At 47.1% G+C, this 26,611-nt stretch overlaps 1 protein-coding gene across 1 annotated transcript in view; it reads right to left on the bottom strand.

Annotated features, from left to right (window-relative positions):
* The window catches only part of RAB10 (RAB10, member RAS oncogene family), a 28,626-nt gene extending 9,588 nt beyond the window's left edge, over positions 1-19,038 (bottom strand). Inside the window, exon 1 of the mRNA XM_082217991.1 lies at positions 18,830-19,038. Within this exon, the coding sequence (XP_082074117.1) occupies positions 18,830-18,956 (127 nt within the window). The 5' untranslated portion in view covers positions 18,957-19,038. The remainder of the gene's footprint in view (positions 1-18,829) is intronic.
* Positions 19,039-26,611: the final 7,573 nt, after the last annotated feature.

The raw sequence follows: 26,611 nt of genomic DNA, 5'->3' as shown, positions 1-26,611 counted from the left end.
CTCTTTCGTCTAGCGAGTTTTCCGTCTTGCGAGGGATTTGTCTTGTGGGGCACCACTGTAGGTGGGTGTATTTAATTTACCGTAAGCTGCTTTGCAGGTTCAGAACAAAAGGTTGGAAAGGAGAAGAGGAAACAAAAGGTTTGTCCTACTTTAGTATTTTCAATTTGAGGTCAATCTCATTCATCCTGGTCCTCTGCCTCTCCGGGATTATCTTAAAGTTTCATCAACATTAATTTTTAAAAATGGTAAACAAAGGAAGTCACCAATTTCTCATGCAATTCATATTTCCATTTAAGCACAGCACTGTAATGTTAACTGACAATCTGTCTGCTGTCTAAATAGACTTGCAAAGCACCCACAAAAAGATTTGTGCATATGCTGTTTGAGAACTTCTATAAAAGGGTGGTTTAATAATGATAACAATCAATAATTATATGTGTTCAAAAGGAACGTATATGTTCCGCTCACAAGGGAGTGGGATGCAGCGGCTACATCCCAGTCAGGTACCAGGATTAATAATAATAATAATAATAATAATAATAATAAATTTTATTTATATCCCGCCCTCCCCAACCGAAGCCGGGCTCAGGGCGGCTAACAACACTAAAATAGTGCAACATTATAAAAACATCATAAGAATTAATTAAAATCAGAATTGATGGCAACCATAAACTAAAGTATTGTAAAGATTGCCAAAGGAGGGAGTCAGGCTGTGCCCTAACCAAAGGCCTGGTGGAACAGCTCTGTCTTGCAGGCCCTGCGGAAAGATGTCAAGTCCTGCAGGGCCCTTGTCTCTTGTGACAGAGCGTTCCACCAGGTTGGAGCTGCAGCCAAAAAAGCCCTGGCTCTAGTTGAGGCCAGCCTAACCTCTCTGAGGCCTGGGACCTTCAAGATGTTTTTATTTGAGGACCGTAAGTTCCTCTGTGGGGCATACCAGGAGAGGCGGTCCCGTAGATACGAGGGTCCTAGGCCGTATAGGGCTTTGAAGGTTAAAACCAGCACCTTAAACCTGATCCTGTACTCCACCGGGAGCCAGTGCAGCTGGTATAGCACCGGATGAATGTGATCTCGCAGCGAGGACCCCGTAAGGAGTCTCGCTGCGGCATTCTGCACCCGCTGGAGTTTCTGGGTCAGTCTCAAGGGCAGCCCCACGTAGAGCGAGTTACAATAATCCAGTCTGGAGGTGACCGTCGCATGGATCACAGTGGCTAGGTCAGGGCGAGAGAGGTAAGGGCCTGGCATTCATCATTCGACATGTGGCATCATGAGAGACGAACCTAAATCAGGAGCACTATAGTTATGCTTACTTCAGCTCTCCCACAGTACCCTGCCTACAATCCAGAATTACAGCCAACACAAGATTTTGCAAAAGCTTTCTGTTAGAAAAATGCCCACATTGGTCTTAAACCAAAACTTGAACCTTCTCAAAATCTGAGAGCACTACGAGCAAATGTCAAAGCTACACTCATATGAGCACAGCAGTTACTGGGAATAGATAAAATATTGTGAAATCTTAATGAACTGAAACATGATCTTGGAGCAGCAGCAGAAGCATCACCAAAGCGAACAAACTTTCATACTATGGAAAACAAGTCCAGGGCCGTCTCAATATGGGAAGTCCAGCATGTGAAGATACCTTTTACATATAATAATAATAATTTATTATTTATGCCCCGCCCAAAATGTAAGCTTTTAAGTGAAGACAGCTAACATATCCTCTAGGAAATGTTTCATAACTTCAGACATGTTTGCTGAAGTTAGTATGAAATACACGTCATGGAAACAATTTTAAGCTGAACTGGAATTAAGTCCCTGTTCCCCTTTGATTTCACCTGGAGGACTTTCACACAGCCAAGTGTTCAGCTCCCCAAGTGGCTTACAGAGATATGTCAAGACAGCCCCTGCCTTCAGCCTTGCAACCTAAAGGGCGTGATGACAAAAGGAACAGGGGGTTGGGGAGGCTGGAGGGAAAGGGCAACTGCGGCACTGTGTCCACAGAGTCCTTGCAATAACCAGAGGAAGCAAAGCAGAGTTCAAGGAGAGGAGGAGGAGGAGTGGAAAATTATTGAGCTGATGCTGCAACTCAGCTTCCCATCTTTCCTCTGCTACAACTTGATGAAGCACAGTTGCTGTTGTAGCCAAGCAACTGCTGGTGGAAGGAGGAACCAGAGGTGGGGTTTTTTCTTTCTTTCTTGGAGCAAAATGGGAGTTCCTCCACCTCTATTGCAAGCAACAAACTAAACACTGGAAGTGAAACAGCATCACTGGGAGACAGGTAGGATGGACACCTGTCATGGATGCTTGAGTTGAGATTCCTGGATTGTAGGGACTAGAGGAGCCTTGGGGTCCCTTCCAACTCTAAGATTCTATGACCTAAACCAAGGATGTCCAACAGGCCGATCGTGATCTACTGGTAGATCCCCAGGAGGTTTTGGTAGATAACGGTTGATCGCTGGCTCCCTTTCCTTATCAGGGGCAAAAGAGCATCCTGCCCAGTGATGGCGCTGAAGGTCCTGTGTGAGTGTCTGGAGGCGGTTGGAGGATGGATGGCGGCTAACAGATTGAGGTTGAATCCTGACAAGACAGAAGTACTGTTCATGGGAGGACAGGAGGTGGGCGGGTGTGGAGGACTCCCTGGTCCTGAATGGGGTAACTGTGCCCCTGAAGGACCAGGTGCGCAGCCTGGGAGTCATTCTGGACTCACAGCTGTTCATGGAGGTGCAGGTCAATTCTGTGTCCAGCTCCACCTGGTATGCAGGCTGAGACCCTACCTGCCCATGGTCTGTCTCGCCAGAGTGGTGCATGCTCTGGTTATCTCCCGCTTGGACTACTGCAACGCACTCTACGTGGGGCTACCTTTGAAGGTGACCCGGAAACTACAACTAATCCAGAATGCGGTAGCTAGACTGGTGACTGGGAGTGGACGCCGAGACCACATAACACCAGTCTTGAAAGACCTACATTGGCTCCCAGTACGTTTCCAAGCACAACTGAAGTGTTGGTTGTTGTTGTTTATTCGTTTAGTTGTGTCCGCCTCTTCATGACCCCCTGGACCAGAGCACGCCAGGCACTCCTGTCTTCCACAGCCTCCCGCAATTTGGACAGACTCATGCTGGTAGCTTCGAGAACACTATCCCACAATCTCGTCCTCTGTCGTCCCCTTCTCCTTGTGTTGGTGCTGACCTTTAAAGCCCTAAACGGCCTCGGTTCAGTATACCTGAAGGAGCGTCTCAGCCCACATCATTCTACCCGGACACTGAGGTCCAGCGCTGAGGGCCTTCTAGCGGTTCCCTCCCTGCAAGAAGCAAAGTTACAGGGAACCAGGCAGAGGGCCTTCTTGGTAGTGGCACCCGCCCTGTGGAACGCCACCAGATGTCAAAGAGAACAACTACTACCAGACTTTTAGACAGCATCTGAAGGCAGCCCTGTTTAGGGAAGCATTTAATGTTTGATGCATTACTGTATTTTAATATTGTGTTGGAAGCCGCCCAGAGTGGCTGGGGAAACCTAGCCAGATGGGTGGGGAATGAATGAATGAATGAATGAATGAATAATTATCACCATTATTATTACGCCCCTTCACCCCACCCTCCATTCTTGAATGATCTATAGAACAGAAGACGGAGTTTTCTTTCTGAGGCTGATTGTTTGTATTTTGGTGAGCAACTTTCCCCCATTCTCCCCCCAAAAAGCTCAGCATCTTTGGCCTGAATCCCTAAAAAACCGAGACTTTCCTCCCTAAAAGAACTCAGCAACTTTTCCCTGAACCGCCACCCAAAGGGGTAGATCACTGCCAGCTTTTTATTCTGTCAGCAGATCGCAGTCTCTTAGGAGTTGGAAATCCAGAGCAGGCAGTCACAAGCTGAACTGCCATTCCAATACACTCACTCACTCCTGCTCCAAACCAAGACCAACTTCGTCTCAAGTCTCAATCAAACTTACCAGGTTTCAGAAAATATGAATCACTACATGACGTTCAGGAGCAGCTCATGCACAATACAAGGGATTCTGCACTGTGGTTAGGAGAGCAGGAAGTGTGCACATGCACACACTGTGTGCCAATGAGGCAGCCAGGCTAGGAAGTAAGGATGCATAGCAACATTTCTGTGCCGGTCCTTGTGCACAAGAGGGGGCCAGCAGGAGACTCACGCCAACCCTGGCGCTTATAGCACCACAAAAACAAATATTCAGAAGGAATACTAAGGGGGAATTCCCAAGAACAGAGCCTGCTGGTGGCCCACCTGGGAGGTGGGAGAGAAGGCAGGAAGGAAACGGATGGAGTTCCCTGAAAGGGACCCTCTGGCTGCTGGAACCCCGAACAGGAGCGACACCCCTTAGTTGCCAGTAATCTCTGCAGAACAACAGCAACTTATTGCTCTTCCTCACAGCATCTCACACCTATAGAATAAAGGACGCCTAATATGAGTTCCTTCCAGATCAAGCCTAAATGAATGTCTCCAAAGCCTCAAGCACCACCTCACGTGACCCTCATTTCTCTTTCTACAAACACAGTAGCAACAGTGTCACAACCAACCTTCACTAGTTTTGCTAGCAAACACAAAGGTGATTTTTGGGGGGGCAGTGGGGAGTGCCCACTTTCCCCAGCCCTATGTCTGCATAAAATCTGCAGACAACTCAGCTAGGGATTGGCATTGCACTCTTTTTGTTTCTGCAGTCTTCTTCACAGCACCTAAGTAAAATTAGATTACTTCTGTCCTCCAACTTGGCGGATTTTTCGTTGTGCCTGCTCTACTGTGTGTGGAGGGGGAGATTGCAGGGTTGAGCTACAAGAAACTCGAGCCGTGGTTCCCAAATGTTTCCCTCCTTCCAGACTTGAAAACTGCAGATGTTTTTGGTCGACAACATGATGATTTTTCTACACTCTAACCCAGGGGTCGGTAAGGCTTACCTTGCCTGGGCCAGTTCAAAGCCGCGGAGCCCCCTCCGTGGGCCGGATCGCGCACCCATTATTTCTGGCATCTGCACAAACGTGATAACCGGTGTCTGCATCTGTGCAGATGTGATTTTCGGCGCCGCAAAAATGAGTTCCTGCACCGCGCCGGTTTAGCACAGCGCGTGGGGACTAGCCAAGCAGGTAGCTCGGCTTGTGGGCCGGCAAAACGACCCCCATGGGCCACTTGTGGCCCATGGGCCTGAGGCTGCCAACCCCCTGCTCTAACCACTAGGCCACACTGGCTTTGCTGAACAGGTATTTCTACAAGAGCAGAAGGGTCACCTTTATTACTAAGGCCTCACACACAGCTACTACCTGAAGAAGATGCACCAGTCACCCAATGCTTTTCAGTACCAAGAAGAAGAAAAAGCTGGAGGAAGCACCTAATGGAATAATGATCCTCTAACTAGCTGGTACTGGGGACAATGCAACCGTCTCAGACGTGACATCTTAGAAAACACTCATCTTCTCTAAATTATGCACAGAGACAGCCACAGATATAGGATAAGAAGGTTTCTGCAGATTTTTCCATCTAGATGCTAGCAAGGGAAGTTATTGAGTGATATCCAACATTAGTGATACTCAGAATAGACCCCAACACAACCAATGGACTTAGGAAGTTAAGCTTGTTGATTTCATCGGGTCTAGTACAAGTATGAGTTAATTGGATCCAGTTACAGATAGGTAGCCATGTTGGTCTGCCATAGTCAAAATAAAAAAAATCCTTCCAGTAGCACCTTAAAGACCAACTAAGTTAGTTCTTGGTATGAGCTTTCGTGTGCATGCACACTTCTTCAGATACACTGAAACAGAAGTTGCCAGATCCTTCTATATAGTGAGAAGGTGGGGAGGGGTATTACTCAGAAGGGTGATGGGAATGGGAGATTGGCAGATAGCTGAGATGAGCCTGTTGACGACTCTTAACAACTGCAATAGGTCTACAGGAAAAGGCAAGGGGTGAGAAGGTGAAAGATGGCTTAGTCATGTATAATGTCATCTCCCATTCCCACCACCCTTCTGAGTAATACCCCTCCCCACCTTCTCACTATATAGAAGGATCTGGCAACTTCTGTTTCAGTGTATCTGAAGAAGTGTGCATGCACACGAAAGCTCATACCAAGAACTAACTTAGTTGGTCTTTAAGGTGCTACTGGAAGGAATTTTTTTATTTTGAGTTAATTGGAGTCATCCAATGTGTATTTAGTTGCATATGCCACACCTAGCATATCTGTTCTGAACCGCACCCAAGCCCAGAAGACTGGCTGAACGCTACTGAAAACCAACTGCTGGGAATTGCCAGTGGGCAGACTGCTGCTGCGGTGCTCATATCCTCTCCTTGAGGGTTTCCCAGAAGAGGCAACTGGCTGGCCACTGTGAGAACAGGATGCTGGACTAGAAGGGGCACTGGCCTGATCCAGGAGTAAGCTCTTCTTATGCTCTTCCTAACAGAAAGAGCAGGGCCACTATGCATTCACAAGAAAGATATAGAAGAGATTTGCAGGACTGGGTGCAAGGCAACAAGGGATTCCAGTGCAGTCCAACTGACATGTCACCAAATAGCTTCCAATGAAATGTGTAAACTAAATATACTTACAACACCACCTGTAGCATGAAAGCTGGCAAGTATTTAGCAGACCTAAAACTCTTCTCCCACCTTCACAGTTTCTCAAGCATGGTTCAAGAGGGAACCGGCTGTTCCTACCTGTAGTTTTAACTCCTCCTTCTGCCTCTGACTCTTAGGACTGCAAAGAAGGCCAGCTGGCAGCCCTGATCCAAGCATTCTGGCCTGGGGGAAAAGCAGAACCGGCCAGCTCTAACCTAAGGCAGAACAATGGTACAGACTAGAGAGAGACGCAGATCAGCTCCACTGAGATGCCATCTTCGGAACTGTTACGTGGCACCACTGAAACAGCACAAATTATAGCACTGCTCTGGGGCGATGCACAAGTTTATTTGAACACCGCAAACCACGCCTAACAGATACAAGGACGTCTTCTCAGGAAGGCATTTACTCATTCTTTACTCTGAACAGAACAGAACAGAGTCATTCTCATGTCTGGACATACAGCCAATGTTATGTGCAGTTGCTCCAAACTATGTTGAAGAGGCAGTTTAGGCCAAGTGTGGTAGAAGACAGAATGTGTTCTGCCATGAGACCACTGGCTCTGCATTTTAGTTCTCCTAAAGGGACTTCAGCAGGTACTCTGGCTTTGAGAAGCTAGACCCTGGGAGCTGGGAGGATTCCAGGGAGGAAAAACAAGAGCCCATGCAAGACTGGTCAGTCTACCCTCATAGATGTGTCAGCAAAACAAAAATATGTGCTATTAAAAAGGAAGTATTCTGAAAGATGAATCATAGACAAAACATGGCCTTCCACCCCAAGAGGGCAAAAATTACTAACCTAAGGCAGGGGTAGCTAACCCAAATCCTGGATCCAGCTCCTTTCTCCAGGGTCCCCAGTCATTTGGGAGTTTTTAAAAAAGGATCCAAAGAATTTTAAACCCTGCAGCAACTTTTGATCTGGCTAATTTAAAAGGGGCAATTTTCACACTCATGTACAAACGCTGGACAAGTGGGGAGGCTGATCTAACTTTATTCTACCCACTTCAGTGAATAATGGGTGGGGGGGGAGAATCATGGAAATAGAATTGGAATTGTAGAGTGGAAGGGACTCCTAGGGTCATCTAGTCCACCCAGAATCACAACATTCCACAGAGTCACAACACTCCAGAAACAAGCTCTAAAAAACAAGACCTCAACATGAATCCAAACACACTGCGAGCCACACAGAATATTCACAGCTGAAACAATGCCCCGCTTATCATTCACTTCAGGTCTAACATAGTAAACAGCTCCCATCTAGAATAACTGCAACAAGATTTGCCTCCAGGAGAAGCTGCCTCAATGCCCGATTCAGATGACGCCCAACTTGAAGAACTGATTCAAACTGGAACTCTCCCATCTATGTCCCTTTACAGAATCAGCCAAGAGGAAGATACCTTCCCACAACGTCTCAGAAGAACTCCACAACAGAACCCTCAATGTTAGCGAGACAATCCAAACGGAGGATAAACATTAAACTATCCTTAAACAATTAAACATGAAAGACTTAATGGATATGATACCTTTGGCAAGATCTCTTTCTCCTCCCAGGGTCCATCAAAGAAGCATGAGCATTAATCAAAGTAAAAGAAAAAAAAAGAGTTTCTAGATTGATTCCATGCACGCTTACTGTAAAAATAGCTGCTTCCAAGTCCACTGCCACATTCACTACCGCCAGCAATCTAGACTGTTGCTGCCAGAGGTTCAAGGTAACCACTTGCATAAATCTATAAACCCGGTTTCTAAAATCAATAAGAGTTACTTATCACTAGCCATTAAATGCACGCCCAATCAGGATTGGTACAGGAGAGGGCTCCAGGCTTCCCAGCTTTAGCAAAATGCCTAAGAAGCCACCCCAGAGCTGGGCAATAACCACCCAGAGGCCTCTGACCAAACCTTCACATTCAAACTCCTGGCACTGTGCTGATGGCACACTTAGGAGTAGCTCTCAGGACATAGGAGGAACTGCAGGGGAGGGTGGGAAATTTCTCCAGTGCTCCATTTTTCTGCGACAGTTAAAACTTTCTGGAACATTTTTTAAAAAACAACAATAATCCACAATTTGCTTTAGGGTAGATAAAAATCAATTATTTAAATAAATAAATAAATAAATAAATAAGGATGCTTTTGGAGGAAAAACCTTTCTAAATATAGTTTTCTATTTAATTTACATTATAGTCCAAAGGCCTTTCATCAGGAAATAAGGATTTGTTTTAAGTTTTTCATGTGTGCTAAAACTCAGTCTAAGTTTTCCCCCCCAAAAATCGTTTAACCACATCAGTTAACAAACATGAATACATACGCTATAATGTTATTGTTTTAGTTAAATAAATTGTTTAAATTGTTATTAAGGAAATGATTATTTTTCTCCTTCCAATAAAGTACGGCAGAAAAGCTGTCCAAATATAAACAGTTAACTTACCAAACCACAATAATTTCATAATAATCTTTCTATGTATTTCTAATAGTATAACCAATTCAGTAATTTTTGATATAACTGTAAAAACTACTCTGAAAATTTATTATTCCAAAAATGAAACCTTCATCTGGTTGCAAATACGCAAGAATGAGTCTTTCTGTAAAAAAAAGATTTAAATCCAGTCTTACTGGCTAGTGATTTAAATCAATTTGATTTAAATCCAATCCACCCTGTTTAGGAGTAATTTAAGAAACTGAAGGCTGCGGAGCTGCTGAGATTTTACGGACATCAACAATGGGAAAGATGTACACTGCTTTTTAAAAATACGGAAATAAATCAAGATATGGCACAGCGGGATTAAGCACCACACTCTAGAAGAAACACCACCTAGTTCTTCACAAGTGATGCATTACTTATGGAACTCATTATCCAAAGGGTGAGGTTACCTCTGGCAGAGGCAGTTTTCAAGATTGCAGTTACTTTCCCTGATAGCTGTGAGTAGAGCTTCCATCTTCAGGAGTAGTTTGTCTCCAGCACCTGATAACCAGAAGCGAACAGGAGGCCACTGTCTCCACCTTCTCAGGGTCCCTTTCTTAGGTGACCACTGCTGGGAACAGACTTCTGGACGAGACAGCCCTTAGATTTCATCCGCAAAGACATTTCTCACATTTTTATGCTCAAACAGCTTAGGCATTTGGTGGTCCAGAACAGCCCATCAATATCTTCCTGAAACTTTGCAGATCCTCCAGCACCTATAGGATTTAACTCACTGTTCTACTGTGCAAATGCAAGCATCTCCCCACTTCCAGGCATTCTACTCACACACAACCGCACATATGTGCGGCACCGGGAAATAAATAAATAAAATCCTAACAGGAAATGGCAAGAGAGAGTTGGAGAGTCCTCATTGCGCACAAGGAGACCCTCCCAGGAACCCAAAGAGGACCTCAGTGAGGGTGGAGGAAGCCCCAAAAAGACATGAGGCACAGAAGGGCTTTGTTTAGGCTGCTCAGCCTCCCTGCCTAACAGCTGATGTACGGGGTAGGGCAGTTGCCGCTTTCCCATATGTCCTCCGGGCTTCAGCCGGGGCCACAGCTTCAACTCTATAGTGGTACCTCGGGTTAAGTACTTGTTCTGGAGGTGTGTTCTTAACCTGAAACTGTTCTTAACCTGAAGCACCACTTTAGCTAATGGGGCCTTCCTGCTGCTGCCGCGCCGCTGGAGCACAATTTCTGTTCTCATCCTGAAGCAAAGTTCTTAACCTGAAGCACTATTTCTGGGTTAGCGGAATCTGTAACCTGAAGCGTATATAACCTGAAGCGTATGTAACCTGAGGTACCACTGTAATTGAACAGAGAGTTGTGTGGGGAGAGAGCTGGAGATCAGGAACACATAGGCATTTAGAGGCTTTTAAGAGGGTGTTCCCCACTTTGCGTGATTTCACTTAAGCGTGCAGGGGCCAGAATGTAACACCTTGCATAAGCAGGGTGACGCCTCTATAAACTTTTAACGTGACTGATGCTACTGCCGCAATATAGCACTTTTTGCAGAAGTCTTAACAAAAAGCACAATTGCAACGAACCGTTCCAGAAAGAGATAAGCTTTGCACGGGGCCCAAGAACACCACTCACAGACAACGGTGCATCGGTTCCCATGGCCAAGAGAGGGAGGGCCCGAGAACATTCAAGCAAAGCAAAAGGCGCCAAGGTCACCTTAGCGTGAAGAGCTAGAAAAGTTAACAGTTTGTCACAAAAACTGTAATGCTATCTGCTCAGCTTGAACACACTTGGCATTGGTCTCAGCAGCAGCCAATGAAGTAACACCCTTGCCAAGACTTCTAACTTTGCAAGTAAAGGGATAGGGATCCCTTCAAAATCACTATTAATTCAGATTACGAAAACTGGAAGAGAGACTCCTTCCTCTCCCAACACAGTCACTAAAGGCTTGTTCTATGCCTCTGGCAACAATTCAGCTTTGATATTTACACTGGGGGCAAAGAGTCCATCAAACTCTCCCAGGTATGACCAATCAATTGGTAGAGCACGATGAGACTCTTAAATCTCGGGGCCATGGGTTGGAGCCCCATGTTGGGCAAACGATTCCTGAATTGTGGGGGGTTGGACTAGATCAGTGTTTCCCAAACTTGGGTCTCCAGCTGTTTTTGGACTACAACTTCCATCATCCCTAGCTAGCAGGACCAGTGGTCAGGGATCATGCGAGGCATGTGCCCTTCCTATAAAACAGAATAACCCTTGGTGGGGGGTTTCGGCTGAGGGGACGACCAGAGTTTTTATTGCAATGGCTTGGTTGTGACTCTCACTACTCGGGTGGGTTGTGTCCTCAATGGTTATTTTCCATCAAAACTGTACAACTCTTCCCCCCTTAATTACTAAGAGATCTGGAGAGGGAAACCAAGGACTTGGTCACGTTTTCTATATTGCCACATCAATGTTCAAGTTTGCAGTGAACGGTAAAATGCTCAAACATATCAAGGTAACTTCTAAATAGTATCTGACCGTCAAATATAGCAACACAAATCTTATTTAGATTTATGCTAACTGTGCCTTTCTTCGTGACTTTCAGTTGTTTTAGATTTATAATTTTTATGCCACTTAATAAAAAATATTTAAGGGGCTCTATTGATGAACCCAAAAACCAAATTTAAATGCTGGTTTATTCTGCACTCTATCAGAGGATGAGAAATCCTGCAATTTATCATCCAGAGAATAATTTAACATACCATATTGCCCATTAACAAGAGGGTTCAATCAGATCTTGTAAGATAAGTAAATGCAAGCACTGAAATGCAAGTTTCACTGTGATCAGAAAGAGATCTTGGCCTCTTCAACAATTCTACCTTTTGTATTCCCATTCTTCCACTCCAAAAGAGCTAACAGCAACTTCTCGGTTTCCACAGTCTCTTTCAACATTTCACAAAATGTATGCTGCAAAGGGCTATCATTCTTTGCGCCATTTTGATGGTTGATCCCAAAATTTCCTTTCAAGACACCAAAGGGAACTCAACTGTCCATGCCTGTACGGATTTGAGATGCGAGAGGTGGCAGTTGGTATTTTTTTACGGTTAAACAAGATGAATTCACTGTAAAAAACAAAACAGTGTACTTCAAGGGGTCACGGCCTGCCTGAGTGAAATGTGATTTATACATTTTAAAAGGAACCATAATCTCTGAATATCATCATTCCTGTTCCTGTAAATGATTAGCTATTTTGGGAGGCCAGAAAAAAGTGTCCAGAGTTGTTTTGAACAGAATGAATAGAGGACAAGGACAAGGTTTGAACAAACCTTTTGCAACTTGGGCAAGGAGTTTGAACCACTCTGGTGTCCAGGACCAGTCCCCACTTACTGGCTGCTGCAGCAGATCTGGTGCCTTGCTTCACATCCAGCCAGGGAGTAGCAGGGAGTGCAAAGGAAAACACAACAGTGAGAAGGCTGTTCCTGGCAAATTCTGTGTCCTCTACCTCCTACCACACACAGAATTGCTGGAGCGGGCAGCAATTTGGGACCAGGATGAAACAGAGCCATACCCCTGCAACACGGAGGGCAGTAGCAAGGATGCCTGCGACCACACATTTCCCAATCTGACCTTATCGGGGCTTTTTTTCAGCCGGAGTACAGTTCCGGCTCCTCTCAGATGAGCGCCATTGTGGGCCAGCATCTCCCCTTGCCCGTTTCTTGCCTTTATGCCCAAAATGGACATTTCAAGTCAAAACGGAAGCTGGCCAGTGTGTACAAGTCTACACTTTTCCTTAAGCTTTCCAGCCAGGTCTCTACTATTGCACACATGGGTGTTTGTGCCTGGCTCTTCTGAACTGCCCTAGCCATCCGTCCGAATCTAAGGAGTTGGGGACGCATTTATTTGACCTGCACAAGAACCAGGGGCGACCCCCCCCCCAATCAGCTTGCCATGGTTTTTAGCACCTCCACAGGCAGTAAACGCAGCTGTTGTCAAACTGGCATCTGTTCAGGGCTGACCAGAGTCGCCTAGCGATTTATTGTAACAACTTCGTGGTGAGTTCAAGCACCTATTTTTCTTGGAAAAGAACACTGGACCTTACAGAACAAAGTGTCATATGAGCAAGGAAATCAAGAGAGGAAAAATAAGAATACTGACGGATGTTGAGCTGCAGCTGTTGGGACTTTGGTCTGATTCAGAGAATCTCCCAACGCCTGAAAGATCAGGGAACGAGTCGCAAAAAGTCTCAGGTTGTGCCATCTCACTTCCCACTCTCCCTCCTTTGCATATGAGGAAAGTGAAAGCATCCACCAACCAGTGCCAACTCTTAAGGACTGTGGTTTGCTCCAACCAATTCAGGTTAGCTAAAACAAACCAGGATATTAAACCATGGCCACCTATATTAGGTTTAGGAAACTGTCTGAACTGAGTCGGGAAGAGCACATTCAGATCTGAGCATTTTGGAGACATCAATCCTTGACCATACAGGATGCCCAAAGCTGAAAAAAGACCACAACATCTTTCTGAAGTTTAAGACCTTAAGACATCCAACTGCACAGTATCTTTAATTTAGTACCACAAACTCCCACAGATATTCAGTTTGCCTGGTGGTTAACTCTGGAGCACTGCTGCTGTTGAAAGAACTGTTCTTTCCAGCCAGGCGCTCTGGACATTAAGGATATGGATATGGCTCCTTCTTGGCTGCACAGCTATCCTATTTCATCACATTCTCTCTCGGGACGGTTTTTATACACACAGGCAGTCTCTCTCAAAGTTGCTGCAACACATTTAATAGGCTCAATATCCATTCTAATATTTTATATATATCTCTCGTGTGTGTGTGTGTGTGTGTGTGTGTGTGTGTGTGAGAGAGAGAGAGAGAGAGAGAGAGAGAGAAAGAAACCTTAGATACAGCTCTGTATCATGTGCACTTGCAAAGCCAGTAGGATACCAGCAAGGAGTAGTAAAGTGCAGAAGTCCCAAGTTGTTCAGCCAACCCAGGAGATCTGTGTCACAGGCCAGCTGAAATAATTTCTGAATGGCAAGCTAGTCAAGTGACAGACCTGGTGTGCTTTACCAGCTGTCAACAAGGAGCGCTTGCACCATGTTAAGCACACAGGAAGTTGATATCTACCCCTAAACGTTCCAGGACCATGTGCATGCCCCATGGCAAATGAACCCCAGAAGTGTTCCACGAAAGCATCACCTGCACTTTCGAACAGCCAGCTGCCAATCAAGTTAAACCCATGATAGATGGAGCAGAGTGGGAAGAGAGGATTCTCAGAATCTCTCTCTAACATTGGTTAACCCAATGCTGCAATTAACACACAAATACATAAGCACAACCTAAGAGCATTATTCTGCATGTAGTGCAATAGAGCTTTCCTGGAGAACTTTAAATGTCACATCTTGCCTTTGAAGACAAATGCTCTGCCCTATTCAGGGAAGTTATGATGACTTGGGGATTTTCACACTGGAGGCTATTTATAGTATTCCTAGCTAGGGTACTGAAGTCATCTGCCCTCCCCTCAGCAATTTACTTTTCAAATAGAAGTGGACCACAACTAAAAATAACAAAGTGTCCTAAATTATTGGCAAGCTGAAAGGTGTGCCATGACACTGCCAAAAGCACTATGCCCTTATTTTTTAAGATCCAACGTTGCCCAGAAGTAGAAATGCGTCTTAATCATTGTGCAAGATCAATAAAGTAGAAAGCGTAGGAACTCAGCCATTGCTGAATATGGTAAGCCTGTTCTGAATTTTGCTCAACCTGGGAATGAACAAATCTGTCAAGACTTGTTTAAGAGCCATCACACAAAGCCTGAAGAACCAAAGTATGGGGGGCGGGGAGTGTCCTGGATTTACCTACTGGCAGGTAGACAGCAGCAAGCCACCCAAACTTTTAGCTGAGTAATGTTTGATAATCCAGCTGTGTGTCTTGCAGAAAAGTTGCTACTGTATGTATGGCTGCTACAGAGATAGTGTTCTTCTAGGCTTAGTAATAAGAAGCTTCACTGCAGGCCTTCAGCATTTGAATAGCATATCTTTAATGTTTGTCAGATTGATGGTCCCATCTCTATGAAAAAGATCCAGATTTGTTCATGCCCACACAAACCTGTTAGCCATCTGTAGCCCAAAAAGCAGGCGTGGGGACCTTTGTAAACCAACTTCCATGCTTCAGAATCTCCTTTGTGTGACTATTTGACACAGGCAACCTTGCAAATGACTATTTATAAGCCTGAGCTGACACAAAGCTACAACTAGAAAGACTGAACATAAAAAATTACGGTTCAATTTTAGAACAGTGAAGCCAGATGTCTGCAGAGCAACCGCCAGCTATAAACAGTACCTAAATTAAGCCCACAGAGCAAGAAAAAATGCCAACTACTGTACATCTCATGAAGTGGGCTCTTTCAATACCAGTTCTGCCAGTTTTAAGGTGCCACAAGGCTCTTGCTTCCACTGCAACAGTTGTTAAGAACTATTTCCCACATTATTATTTCCAGTACGGTGTAGGGCTTTAATCCCCACTCTGCCGTGTCACTGGGCAACTTTGGGACATGCACTGCCACTCAGCCTAACCGACCTCTCAATGCTGTTGTGAAGACAAAATTGGGAGGAGAACTATGTCGGCTACCTTGATCCCCCTGGACAAAGGTGGGATATAAATGAAATAAAATAATATGTTAAAATGCAAATGTAAAATAAGTGTGAACATGTTTATCCTAATCAAGGCGCAATAACCTGCAGCTCCCTGTTCAGGCCATTCCATGTTTACATCTGTACAGTGTGCGAAACAGCTCTAGGATGTCTGACCTTCAAAACTCAGATAAAATATTCCACCACCACAGACAAGTGTTTACGGAGTAATCAAATCTTCATAACACACAGGCAACCTGATAAGAGACATCAAATATTAACTATTATTACTCATGCAAACTGAGTATAATCCTGCGCAACTCTGGTCAATTAAATCTTAGAGAGGGAGAAACCTCCTCAAGGGAAGTGATCTGGGATTCACAAATGATGATCTTCTACCTTTCCCTGCTGTTTAGTAGTGCAATACCTTTAAACCTGGAGTTGTGCGTGGACAAGGTCACATAGAATAGTAGCACAAATCCCATCTTTCCAGTTTATGTCAGGAGAACAACTGAAGTGTGTAACTGTGCTGCTCAGCAAGTACAGTAGTACCTCAGGTTAAGTACTTAATTTGTTCCGGAGGTCCGTTCTTAACCTGAAGCACCACTTTAGCTAATGGGTCCTCCTGCTGCCGCTGCTGCACCGCAACACGACTTCTGTTCTTATCCTGAAGCAAAGTTCTTAACCTGAAGCATGATTTCTGGGTTAGCGGAACCTGAAGCATAGGTAACCCAAGGTACCACTGTACTTGAACTACTGCGCAAAGCCTTATAATCAGAGCTCAATCTATCCTAAACAGCAACTAAGGGTCCAACAATTTGTAGACTGAAGTTTATCAACTTTTGTCTCCAGGAAGCAGAAGGAAAAGAAAACAGCAAGCAACAGAAACATCCTGGTGGGCAGCCGCTATTTGTGCTCGGCCTCTTCAAATACAGGCTTTTAAAAGGGTGTTGAAATCCTCTCTTCACTCCTGCCTTTCCTTAAGACTGTTAATGGCTTGTGAAATTCAGAGCAGGTTTTTCATAATAACTGTACACCTATCTGATGCATCTAATGCATGTTTCTTATGTACATTGCTTTGGGAGGGTTTGGCCTTAAAAAGTGGATTAATACTTTTAATAGAAGGGAGACAGATTGCCACCTACTGTATTGTAAAACTGACTGCTGTGTTTTAATATAAAATGTTTTTTGTGCAGTTTGTATGAAAAGCAGTGTATGAAAATATTAAACAAAGATCACATAGCTGTAACTAGCAGGTACCTGGCAGTGTATTGCTGTGAGGCACTGCTGCCCTGTCCAGGAACTACCATGAAACCTCTGCTTGTAACTTGAGATCTTGGGGGAAATGAGTTCGCATAATAAGGGAAGCAAAGCATGTGAAACTGTTGATCTCCAGAGATTGCAAAATAATTAAATTGAACCAATGTCAGAATAGTGTGCAGCAAAAATATCCTATCCGCAGGAAAAAATTGCAAGTATCTTCATGAAAGGCTGGGCGAGAAAGAAACAAACAAACAGGTTTATTCTATTAGGGCACCTGGGACTTCATTTCCTGAATCAGAATTGCCAACATTATTAACAATGATTTAGAAATCACCTTCTAAATCACCATCTCAAGGCCACTTACAAATAAAAGTTAAAAATACAAAAACAACAAATCCGGTTAAAACAAGACTAAAACCCTAACAAGGGCAGATAATGTATTGTGTCTTGAGTTCAGCCCATTAAGGACCCCAAATTTCATTCCAAAAGCAAGCCCTTAGGGATTCCGATAAAGGCTTCCTCTCCTCCAACACAAAAACCTCCTCAAGTCTGGTGAATTCTCAAAAAACAGGTGGGGGCATCTGCATAATTTATATAGGCCAGTGTTAACACTTCCTGTACTAAGTTTTCCATCTACAGTGCATACACACAGCCTGGGCATAGCTCAAAGCAGACAGCAGGATTTATGTTGGCTCAAGCCACACCTATCTACTATAGCAATGTTAAGACATCAAACAAAGCAAAAAGCAGGCAGCAGTTGTCTCCAAGATAATGTTTCTTTGGTCTTTGATAAGTCCTCCACGCCCATTCCCAGCCTGCCAGTCTCCATCGGCCTTAAGAGTACAGCAAACTCAGCACTGGAAAAAAATCCTAAAATATTCCTCACATTGAAACTACTCTGTGCTGAAATCAACACCATCTCTTTGAAAGCATTTCTAGAATTTCACCCCTCTGAAGATAAGGAATTGACAGTCAATATTCATAGTCAGCTATTCCTCCATTTGAGGCACAATAGCTGGAAGCAGATACAGATAATAGCGTAAAATGTGATATGCCGAAGGATAAAGGGCTCCATGAGCACTAGGGGGTGTGGTATGAGTAAGAGCCCTCAGGCGATGCTGAGGTCACTCCAAGAAGTCAGCCTGGTGTTTTGGAAGATGCAGCGGTGGATGGGCAGGTGCCAAAGATGCCAATGGACAAGAGTGAGGGGAACAAAACAGCGCAGGGCTGCAAAGGAATCAAAGGCTGCTGCCAAAGGGGGCAGCGACCAGGTCAAAGCATTAAGAGCATTCCTCCAGCCCGCGCCTCCCATTCAGAAAACAAAGCTGGACAAATATAACCCCGCTGTGCAGCCAGAGTGACAGGTGGGGCTGCTATGACCAGGGCAGGGAGCCCGCGTGGCAAAGCAGACACACCATATGAAGACTACCGGGGCCAAGCACTAGCAAGCACTCAGATGGCGGGGATTGGCTGGGGGGTAGATACAGCACAAGGAACAAAAGAGGACGCTTGGAGGCTGACAGCTATGGGGCAGGATGGGGAGGGTGGTCAGGCAGGCAGTGGAAGAGGAGCAAGTGGGGAGGTATAGCCCACCTTTCCAGGATGGAGGGCGGTGGGTGGGTGGGATACAGGGGGAGGAAGACACAGGGAGGGGGTGAGCCCACCTTTCCAGGATGGGGAGGGTGGTACTGCAGGCATGGTGGAAGGGGAGCAAGTGGGGAGAGAGCCCACCTTTCCGGGATGGAGGGAGGTGGGTGGGTGGGATGCACGGGGAGGAAGACACAGGGGTGGGGTGGGGGGAGAGAAGGGGAGTCATCCAGGGGAGCCACGAAGCGGGATCAGGCCCAAGCCCCCCCCCCAGTCCCAGCATCCTGCTCCCCCCAGCCAGACGCCCCCGCGGCCAAGGGTCGCCCCTCCGGCGAGGGAGGAGGGGCCCTGACCCCGGAAGAGGGGGCTCACCCTTCCCCCCCTCCTCACCGATGGTGGAGATGAAGGTGGTGTTGAAGGCGTCGTCGGAGAAGCGGAAGAGCACGCAGGTCTTGCCCACGCCCGAGTCGCCGATCAGCAGCAGCTTGAAGAGCAGGTCGTAGGTTTTCTTCGCCATGGGGGCCCCCCCGCCGCGCCGCGCGCCCCTCCCTCGCCAGGCTCCGCCTCAACAGGCCTCCCGCCCGGACCCCCCTCACGGGCTCCGCCGCCCTCGCGCGCCTCTCCGACTCTCCCTCGGGGCCCCGCCGGCGCTCGGGAGGCACAAAATGGCTGCTCAGGCGGCGGCGGCGGCGGCCGGGATGGGCGAGCCTGGGCGGAGCGGGCGGCGGCGGCGCGAGGGCCCTGCGGGTCGGGGCCGGCTTCTCCTCAAGGGGCGGCGGCGGTGGCAGCGCCCGGCTTCATACCCTCCCTCAGAAACGCCCGCGCGCGCGCTCCGGAGGCCAAGAAGAGGAGCAGGCCGCACGCAGCACGCACGGGCCGACTGACTGACTGACGGGCGGACTGGGCGGAGGCGCCGTGTGCGCAGGCGCGGGCCGGGCGGGAGCGCGCACGCCGCCGGGCCTCTCCCTGCCTTTCTTTGCCTGCCCAGGCGCCGGAGGGGGCGGGGCTGCGCGCTGACGTCGACGCCGCCGCCGCCGCAGGATGTCGGAGGGCAAGGCCGGCGCGCGCCCTCTCGCTGGCTCGCCTCAGCCGCCGGAGCTCGGGCGCATGCGCGCAGACCGACCCCCTCCCCTCGGCTCGCCCTGGTGGCCCTTCTAGGCGTGCGCGGGGAGGGAAGGGCTGGCTCACGCACCGTACGTAACGCTGCGCTGGGCGCCTCCAATGGGAGAGCGGCGAAGTGACGCCAGCGGCCACGCGAGCTCGCGGATCTGAGGGAGGGAGGGGGGAGAAGTGGGCGGGGCGTCGGGCGGTCCCTGTTTCCCTCACTTTGTCTCCCGCGCGCATGCGCCCCCGGAAAAAGACCGGTTTTCGAAAACATGAGGCGAAGAAGCCCCGCCCATGTCCCTCCCGGATTGGCTGAGACTCCTCGATCGCGGTTGGCCAGCTGCGGGATGACGTCAAGGGGAGGAAAAAAGGAGTGGGCATGCGCAAAGCGAGACGGAGTTCTCACGCCGAGGGAGGGTTGGCTGCGCTGCGCTCATTATGCAATTAGAATATGCATGTAAATTATATATTTGCATATATGCAAATTAGATGTACCAACAAAGGACCGTGTAGTTCAAGCTATGGTTTTCCCAATCGTGATGTATGGAAGTGAGAGCTGGACCGTAAAGAAGGCTGATCGCTGAAGAATTGAATGGAAAGTAGATGTTGCAACGAAATTGAATTGAATTTTATTGTTATGGTCACAGACCAGTTCCAGCTCACTTACAATATCAGGAAAATCATAAAACACCACAGGAATACATTGAATTGCAATTGGGTATAACAGAGACAGGTCCGTATAGTTAAAGCTCTTATTATGCAATTAGAATATGCATTATCAACATCTTTATCAACGACTTGATAAAGGCTCGGTTTCCAGACCCCTGATCATCTTGGTCGTCCTCCTCTGTTCACCTTCCAGTTTGCCAATATCCTTAAATTGTGGTGCCCAGAATTGGACTCAGTATTCCAGGTGTTTTCTGACAAAGGCAGAATAGAGTGGAACTATTCGTTCCCTTGATTTGGACATGAAATTGATGTTGATGCAGCCGAGAATAGCATTAGGGTTTTTTTGCTGCTGCATCACACTGTTGACTCATGAGAATCTTATGTTCTACTAAGACCTTTAGATCTTTTTCACATGGACTACCGGCTGGCCAGGTGCCACCAGCTCCCTCAACCTGAAGCGAGATGAGCACCACATCCCATAGTCGCCTTTGACTGGACTTTACCTTACCCCCATCTTATACTTGTGTAGTTGGTTATTCCTGCCTAAGTGCAAAATCTTACATTTGTCCCTATTGAAATTCATTTTCTACGGTTGCCCCCTGCTCTCCAATCTGTTAAGGTCATTTTGAATCCTGATTCCGTCTTCTGTGTCATCTGCAAATTTGATGAGCATTCCCTCAATCCAAGTAATTTATACGGATGTTGAACAACAACGGGCCCAGGACAGAACCTTGCAATACCCCACTTGTCCTGTTATTCCAGGATGGCGAGGAACCATTAATAAGTATTCTTTGGGTTCGCTCAGTCAGCCAGCTACAAATCTACCTAGTAATTACTTCACCCAGCCACATTTTACCAGCTTCTCCGCAATCATTTCATGGGGTACTTTGTCAAAAGCCTTACAGAAATCAAGATACAATACGTCCACAGCATTCCCCTGATCCACCAAGCTTATAATTCTGATCAAAAATAAAGAAATGAGCATCGTCTGGCATGACTTGCTTTTGAGAAACCTAGGGTGTTTCCTGAAGGAGTGAGTTCCGTAGTCTGCCCATAGGGCAGCAACATGGGTGGTTCACCCACAACATCCATTCTCTCCCTTCCTTGACCGCACACCAGGGACAAAACCTTCATTCAGCTCCATTTCTGCCTCCTGAACAGTCTCCACCTACATACAGAATATGTAGCGGGCTTGTTGGAACATGAGTCCCTGGTTTGGTTACGTGTCACTTTTTTATATTTTAGAACGCTGAGCTATGAATCAGGAACTCCCTGGTTTGAAACTCGCCCAAAGCTCAACAATGGCCCACCTACGGTACAAATATGTCTGGATTTTTTAGTCTTGAAATGTGGCAACAGGTTTTCTCTCCTGCCTTCAGCCCTTCGCCACAACTGATATTCCTGCCTTGCAGGGAATTGGACTAGATCAGCCTTTCTCAACCTGTGGGTTCCCAGATGTTGTTGAACTACAATTCCCATCACCCCTAGCTAGCTAGCAAGCTAGCAAATAAATAAAAAATTATTATTATTATTGTCTGATGTTTTATTGTATTTTTAGTATTTTGTTGGAAGCCGCCAAGAGTGCCTGGGGAAACCCAGCCATGTGGGTGGGGTATAAATTATTATTATTATTATTATTATTATTATTATTATTATTATTATTATTATTATTTTAACTGATAAAATAATATGTTTAATACAAGAAGGAGAAGATTTAAAGATGTTAATGTTTAATTTAAAGGGTATTAAAATTGGGATTTGGAAAACCGTTATAAGGATATGCAGTGAAATTCAACAAAGGGGAAACGTTTATTATTATTAGTCAGGGTCAGCCACTGTGAGAACAGGATGCTGGACTGGACGGGCCGTTGGCCTGATCCAGTAAGATCTTCTTGTTTGTATATGCTGTATATTCTTGTTTCTATATGCTACATATGATTATTATTGCTTCCAAAAAGACGTGTGCTGTAGCAGTACACTGCAATGCCCCACTGGAAGTTTCTTCCTTCTCCCTAAGTCACATTGCAAAATAATTGTTCCAGACCCCCGTAGATTTTTGCAAGAGGCCTCATTACCCAAGCTTGGCATTTTGCCCGTCCTGCTGGGATCCCCGTTGTGCCTCTTTTCTGATGCTCTGGGGCAGAACTTTCCCGGGAGCCGGGTGATTTTGGTGCCCAGGAATGTGATGCTGTCGCCCATGTTGCCCAAGTGTTTTTCCAGCTCAGCAGGTTATCTGTGTGTCAGGGAGACGCTCCTGGCTTTTGTCTTGTTTTTGGGTTTTGACACAGACTCTGCATGAGCAGATCACAGCATTCCTGCTAAGGGGATTAAAGAGTTTAAAAGTGCACTCTGTCAGCAAAATGGTATTTACGGCGGGAGGATCTACCTTACAAAAAGAAGCACGTTAGAATGTCCCAGGCTGACCTCGGAGTATTTCATGCTTTACAAAAACAACAAGGAATCTTGTGGGCATCTTAAAAGGCTAGGAATCTTCTTGTGGTGCAAGCTTTTGTGGGCTGCAGCCTATTTCATCAGGTGTGTGGTTATCCTAAGCTGCATATGTGGCTGGCAGAGGAGGGCTGTACAATGGGGTAGGAAGGAAAGGAAAATCAGAGAAGTACAGAGAGTGATAATTACATGATTAGCAGTGGCAACAGACACACAAAAAGGCTGGTTGTGTTGATAACACAGACATCGTGGCACTGGCAAGCCCAGGGGTCCTCAAACTTTTTCAGCAGGTGGCCGGTCAGACCTTGTGGGGGGCTGGACTATATTTTGGGGGATAATAATAATAATTTATTATTTATACCCCGCCCATCTGGCTGGGTTTCCCCAGCCACTCTGGGCGGCTTCCAATAGAATATTAAACCTATTAACCTATTAAACATTAAAAGCTTCCCTAAAGAGGGCTGCCTTCAGATGTCTTCTCAAAGTCTGGTAGTTGTTGTTCTCTTTGACATCTGGTGGGAGGGTGTTCCACAGGGCGGGTGCCACTACCAAGAAGGCCCTCTGCCTGGTTCCCTGTAGCTTTGCTTCTCATAGTGAGGGAACCGCCAGAAGGCTGGGCAGAACGATGGAGATGCTCTTTTAGGTATACTGGACCGAGGCCGTTTAGGGTTTCGAAGGGCAGCACCAACACTTTGAATTGTGCTCGGAAACGTACTGGGAGCCAGTGTAGGTCTCAGGGCCCCCCTCACAGATTGTCTCTTAATACTTGGTTGAAATTTTCTTTCAAGATCAAATCAATCTTATTTTGATCCTTTCTCTCAGGGGCCCTGAAAGGCGTGGGGCCCTTAGGCCAGTGCTTACGCTGCCTGTTTGGTAACCTGGCACTGCAGACACCTTCTGCCTGGGACGGAGATGCAGAGCTTCCGAAACATGACCCCAGGTCAGTGCCACGGTCCACGGCATCCGTCCTATTAGGCGCAGAGAGTCGTGGAGCCCATTCAAAAGGCAGAAGGGGGGGGGATTGGGTTGGATGTTGCAACCGGTCAATTATTCAACAGCCTTTTTGTTCCCCTGATGCTAATTTCTGCCCATGCAGAGAGCCGCACTCTGCCAGCTGCTGCATCCCACAGCTGACCTTGAGGCCACCTTCCCAGCTGCCACGGATATACCCAGGAAGTGGGGAATTGGGGGGGTGGGTGTGTCGTGGGCACAAGGAGACCCTTTCTCTCCTGCAGCCCACATCTGCTCAGCCCCAGGCCTTCGAAGCAGAGAAAATGCACCAAACATTCCTCCTTGACCGAGAATTCCAGGCCAATTCCTCAAAGGATGAGGAAGAGCTGGAAAAGGTTCAGGAAAGGGCAACCGGAGGGAGCTTGTGTTGCTGTTTGTTGTTGCTGATTGTGCTTGCTGTAACGCCAAGATGGTGTCTCAGGTGTGCCTGAACTGCCACGCTGACCGCCAAGCTGCTGTGAACCGAATGATTAACCTGGAAGTCTATGCTAGCTAAGGCTGGCGCTGTGGGTTAAACCACAGAGCCTAGGAGTTGCTGATCAGAAGGCTGCGGTTCGAATCCCCATGACAGGGTCAGCTCCCGTTGCTCGGTCCCTGCTCCTGCCAACCTAGCAATTCAAAAGCACATTAAAGTGCAAGTAGATAAATAGGTACCACTCCGGTGGGAAGGTAAACGACGTTTCCGTGCGCTGCTCTGGTTCACCAGAAGCAGCTCAGTCATGCTGGCCACATGACTCGGAAGCTGTATACCAGCTCCCTCGGCCAGTAAAGCGAGATGAGTGCCGCAACCCCAGAGTCAGCCACGACTGGACCTAATGGTCAGGGGTCCCTTTACATTTACCTAATCCCCATGTTATCCCCCCCCCAAACTATATCATTCATACATCACGGTTACATCATGAAATGGGAGGTCTGGTGGCAGTAATCTGAGCATCCTGGACCCTGCCCCATGGTTCCCCTTGCCCTCCACCAAACACCCATCAAATGGAACAAAAGAGATCTTTACATTTCCCTGTTTCCCAGCCAAGATCATCACACCCTTTTGTCTTCATCTGGGTTTGCTATTTCTGGAATGGCTACCTGTCTGGCACTCAGGTATCAGGAGACCAGGAATTATCCCTCAGGCAGAGGGGCTGCTGAGTAGCTGAGCTCACCTGTCTAGATGAATTTCTGAAGTTTTCCCAGTGAGCCAGTACAGAGATACATTGATCAGTGAATTCTTACATTTGTTATTGTGCAGCAAAGGACCTTTGAATAGAGAGGAAGAAACTGTGATGAAGTGTTTTGTGGGGACAAATCACAAAAGTCACAAAAGTGATTGTGCTGGTTTTGGTAGTGGGCTGCATGTGCAGGATATCTGCTGGAGGGGCAACCCCCCCCCAGCCTGTACATAAATTCCTGCAACAGCTGATTCTGATCTCCATGCTTCCTCCATCTCATGACTTCCCCTCACACCTTTTTGCCATGTGCCTCCCTTCCCACAGCTCTTTCCCTCCCTCCCTCCTCACTTTCTCCCAGGGAGCAGAAGGAGGACTTGAAAGGGGCCTTTGTGTGTCGGAAAGCAAATACGGTCCCATTGTCCCTTCCTTCCCCTCCACTGCTGCCATCGCTGCACATCCAGTGAGCAGCAGCAGCAGGACAGAATATCAGGAATGGATGAAGCATCACCGGTGCCACTTGTTTATGTCCTCGGGAGGGTCACAGGTTGTTCAGAGCAGGTGTGAACCCCTGGAGGCATCAGCGAGGAAGAGGCGAGTGAGGCAGCTGTCAGGCAGCCGTTCCTGGATTGCGGCTTCAAGCTCTACATAGAAATCTCAGATTAGTCAGCATGTAAAATCAGAATCCAGGGTGCGGGTGATGCTGTGGGTTAAACCACAGAGCCTAGGACTAGGTCAGCTGTTTGAATCCCCGCGACGGGGTGAGCTCGCGTTGCTCGGTCCCTGCTCCTGCCCACATAGCAGTTCGAAAGCACATCAAAGTGCTAGTAGATAAATGGGTACCACTCTGGTGGGAAGGTAAACGGCGTTTCCATGCGCTGCTCTGGTTCGCCAGAAGCGGCTTAGTCATGCTGGTCACATGACCCGGAAGCTGTACGCCAGCTCCCTCGGCCAGTAAAGCGAGATGAGCGCCACAACCCCAAAGTCGGCCGTGACTGGACCTAATGGTCAGGGGTCCCTTTACCTTTAAAATCAGAATCAGCCTTGGGGGGTGAATGTGGGCCCCCAGACGTCTCTCTCTCTATGGCTCCTGAGATTCTGCCCAGGCCACACCTCCACCCGAGGCCACGCCTCCCAGCAGCCCTGCTCCACCCACCTTCCTCAAGGGCTGCTGCCTGCCTGGGCTGTCTCCTTAAGCTGTGGCCATGGCTCTGATTTTTCTATGGCGGGTTGCATAGAAACCAGGGTTGTCAAGACTGCGGAGAGAATAATTGGGTGCACTCTTCCCACCTTGGATCAAATCTACGCTTCCAGGTGCCATAAGAAAGGGGCAGAGATAGCGCAGGATAGTGCGCACCCCGGAAATGATCTCTTTCAGCTTCTGCCTTCTGGAAGAAGGTCCAGTGTTATAAAGACTAGGACTAGCCGCCTGAGAAACAGTTTCTACCCAAATGCGATTTTGGTTTTAAACACAGTGTAAGGAGTCTCTACGGGAGTATATTGTATTTAATTATAGGGTATCAGTTTTTAGGGGATTTAAGCAAGCTGGGATAGTTGGGATAGCAGGCTTGTTGGTTTCTGAATGTCTGATGTAGATTTTCTTAATTTCGTTGTTCTGTATGGGACAATGACAATAAAGATTATCATATCGATTATCGTATCATTTCGTAACCTCAGGTTGAGTGCGCAAAGGTAAAGGTAACATGTGCTCAGACCACTTTTTCCTCTTGCCCTGGCGAGCCAGAAGGTTGCCCGGTGGCGAATGTGGTTTCTGCTAAGAACA

The sequence above is a fragment of the Podarcis vaucheri genome (assembly GCF_965113315.1).
Source record: "Podarcis vaucheri genome assembly, chromosome: 3".
Taxonomy (NCBI): Eukaryota; Metazoa; Chordata; class Lepidosauria; order Squamata; family Lacertidae; genus Podarcis; species Podarcis vaucheri.
This window is presented reverse-complemented; position numbering and strand designations above follow the sequence as displayed.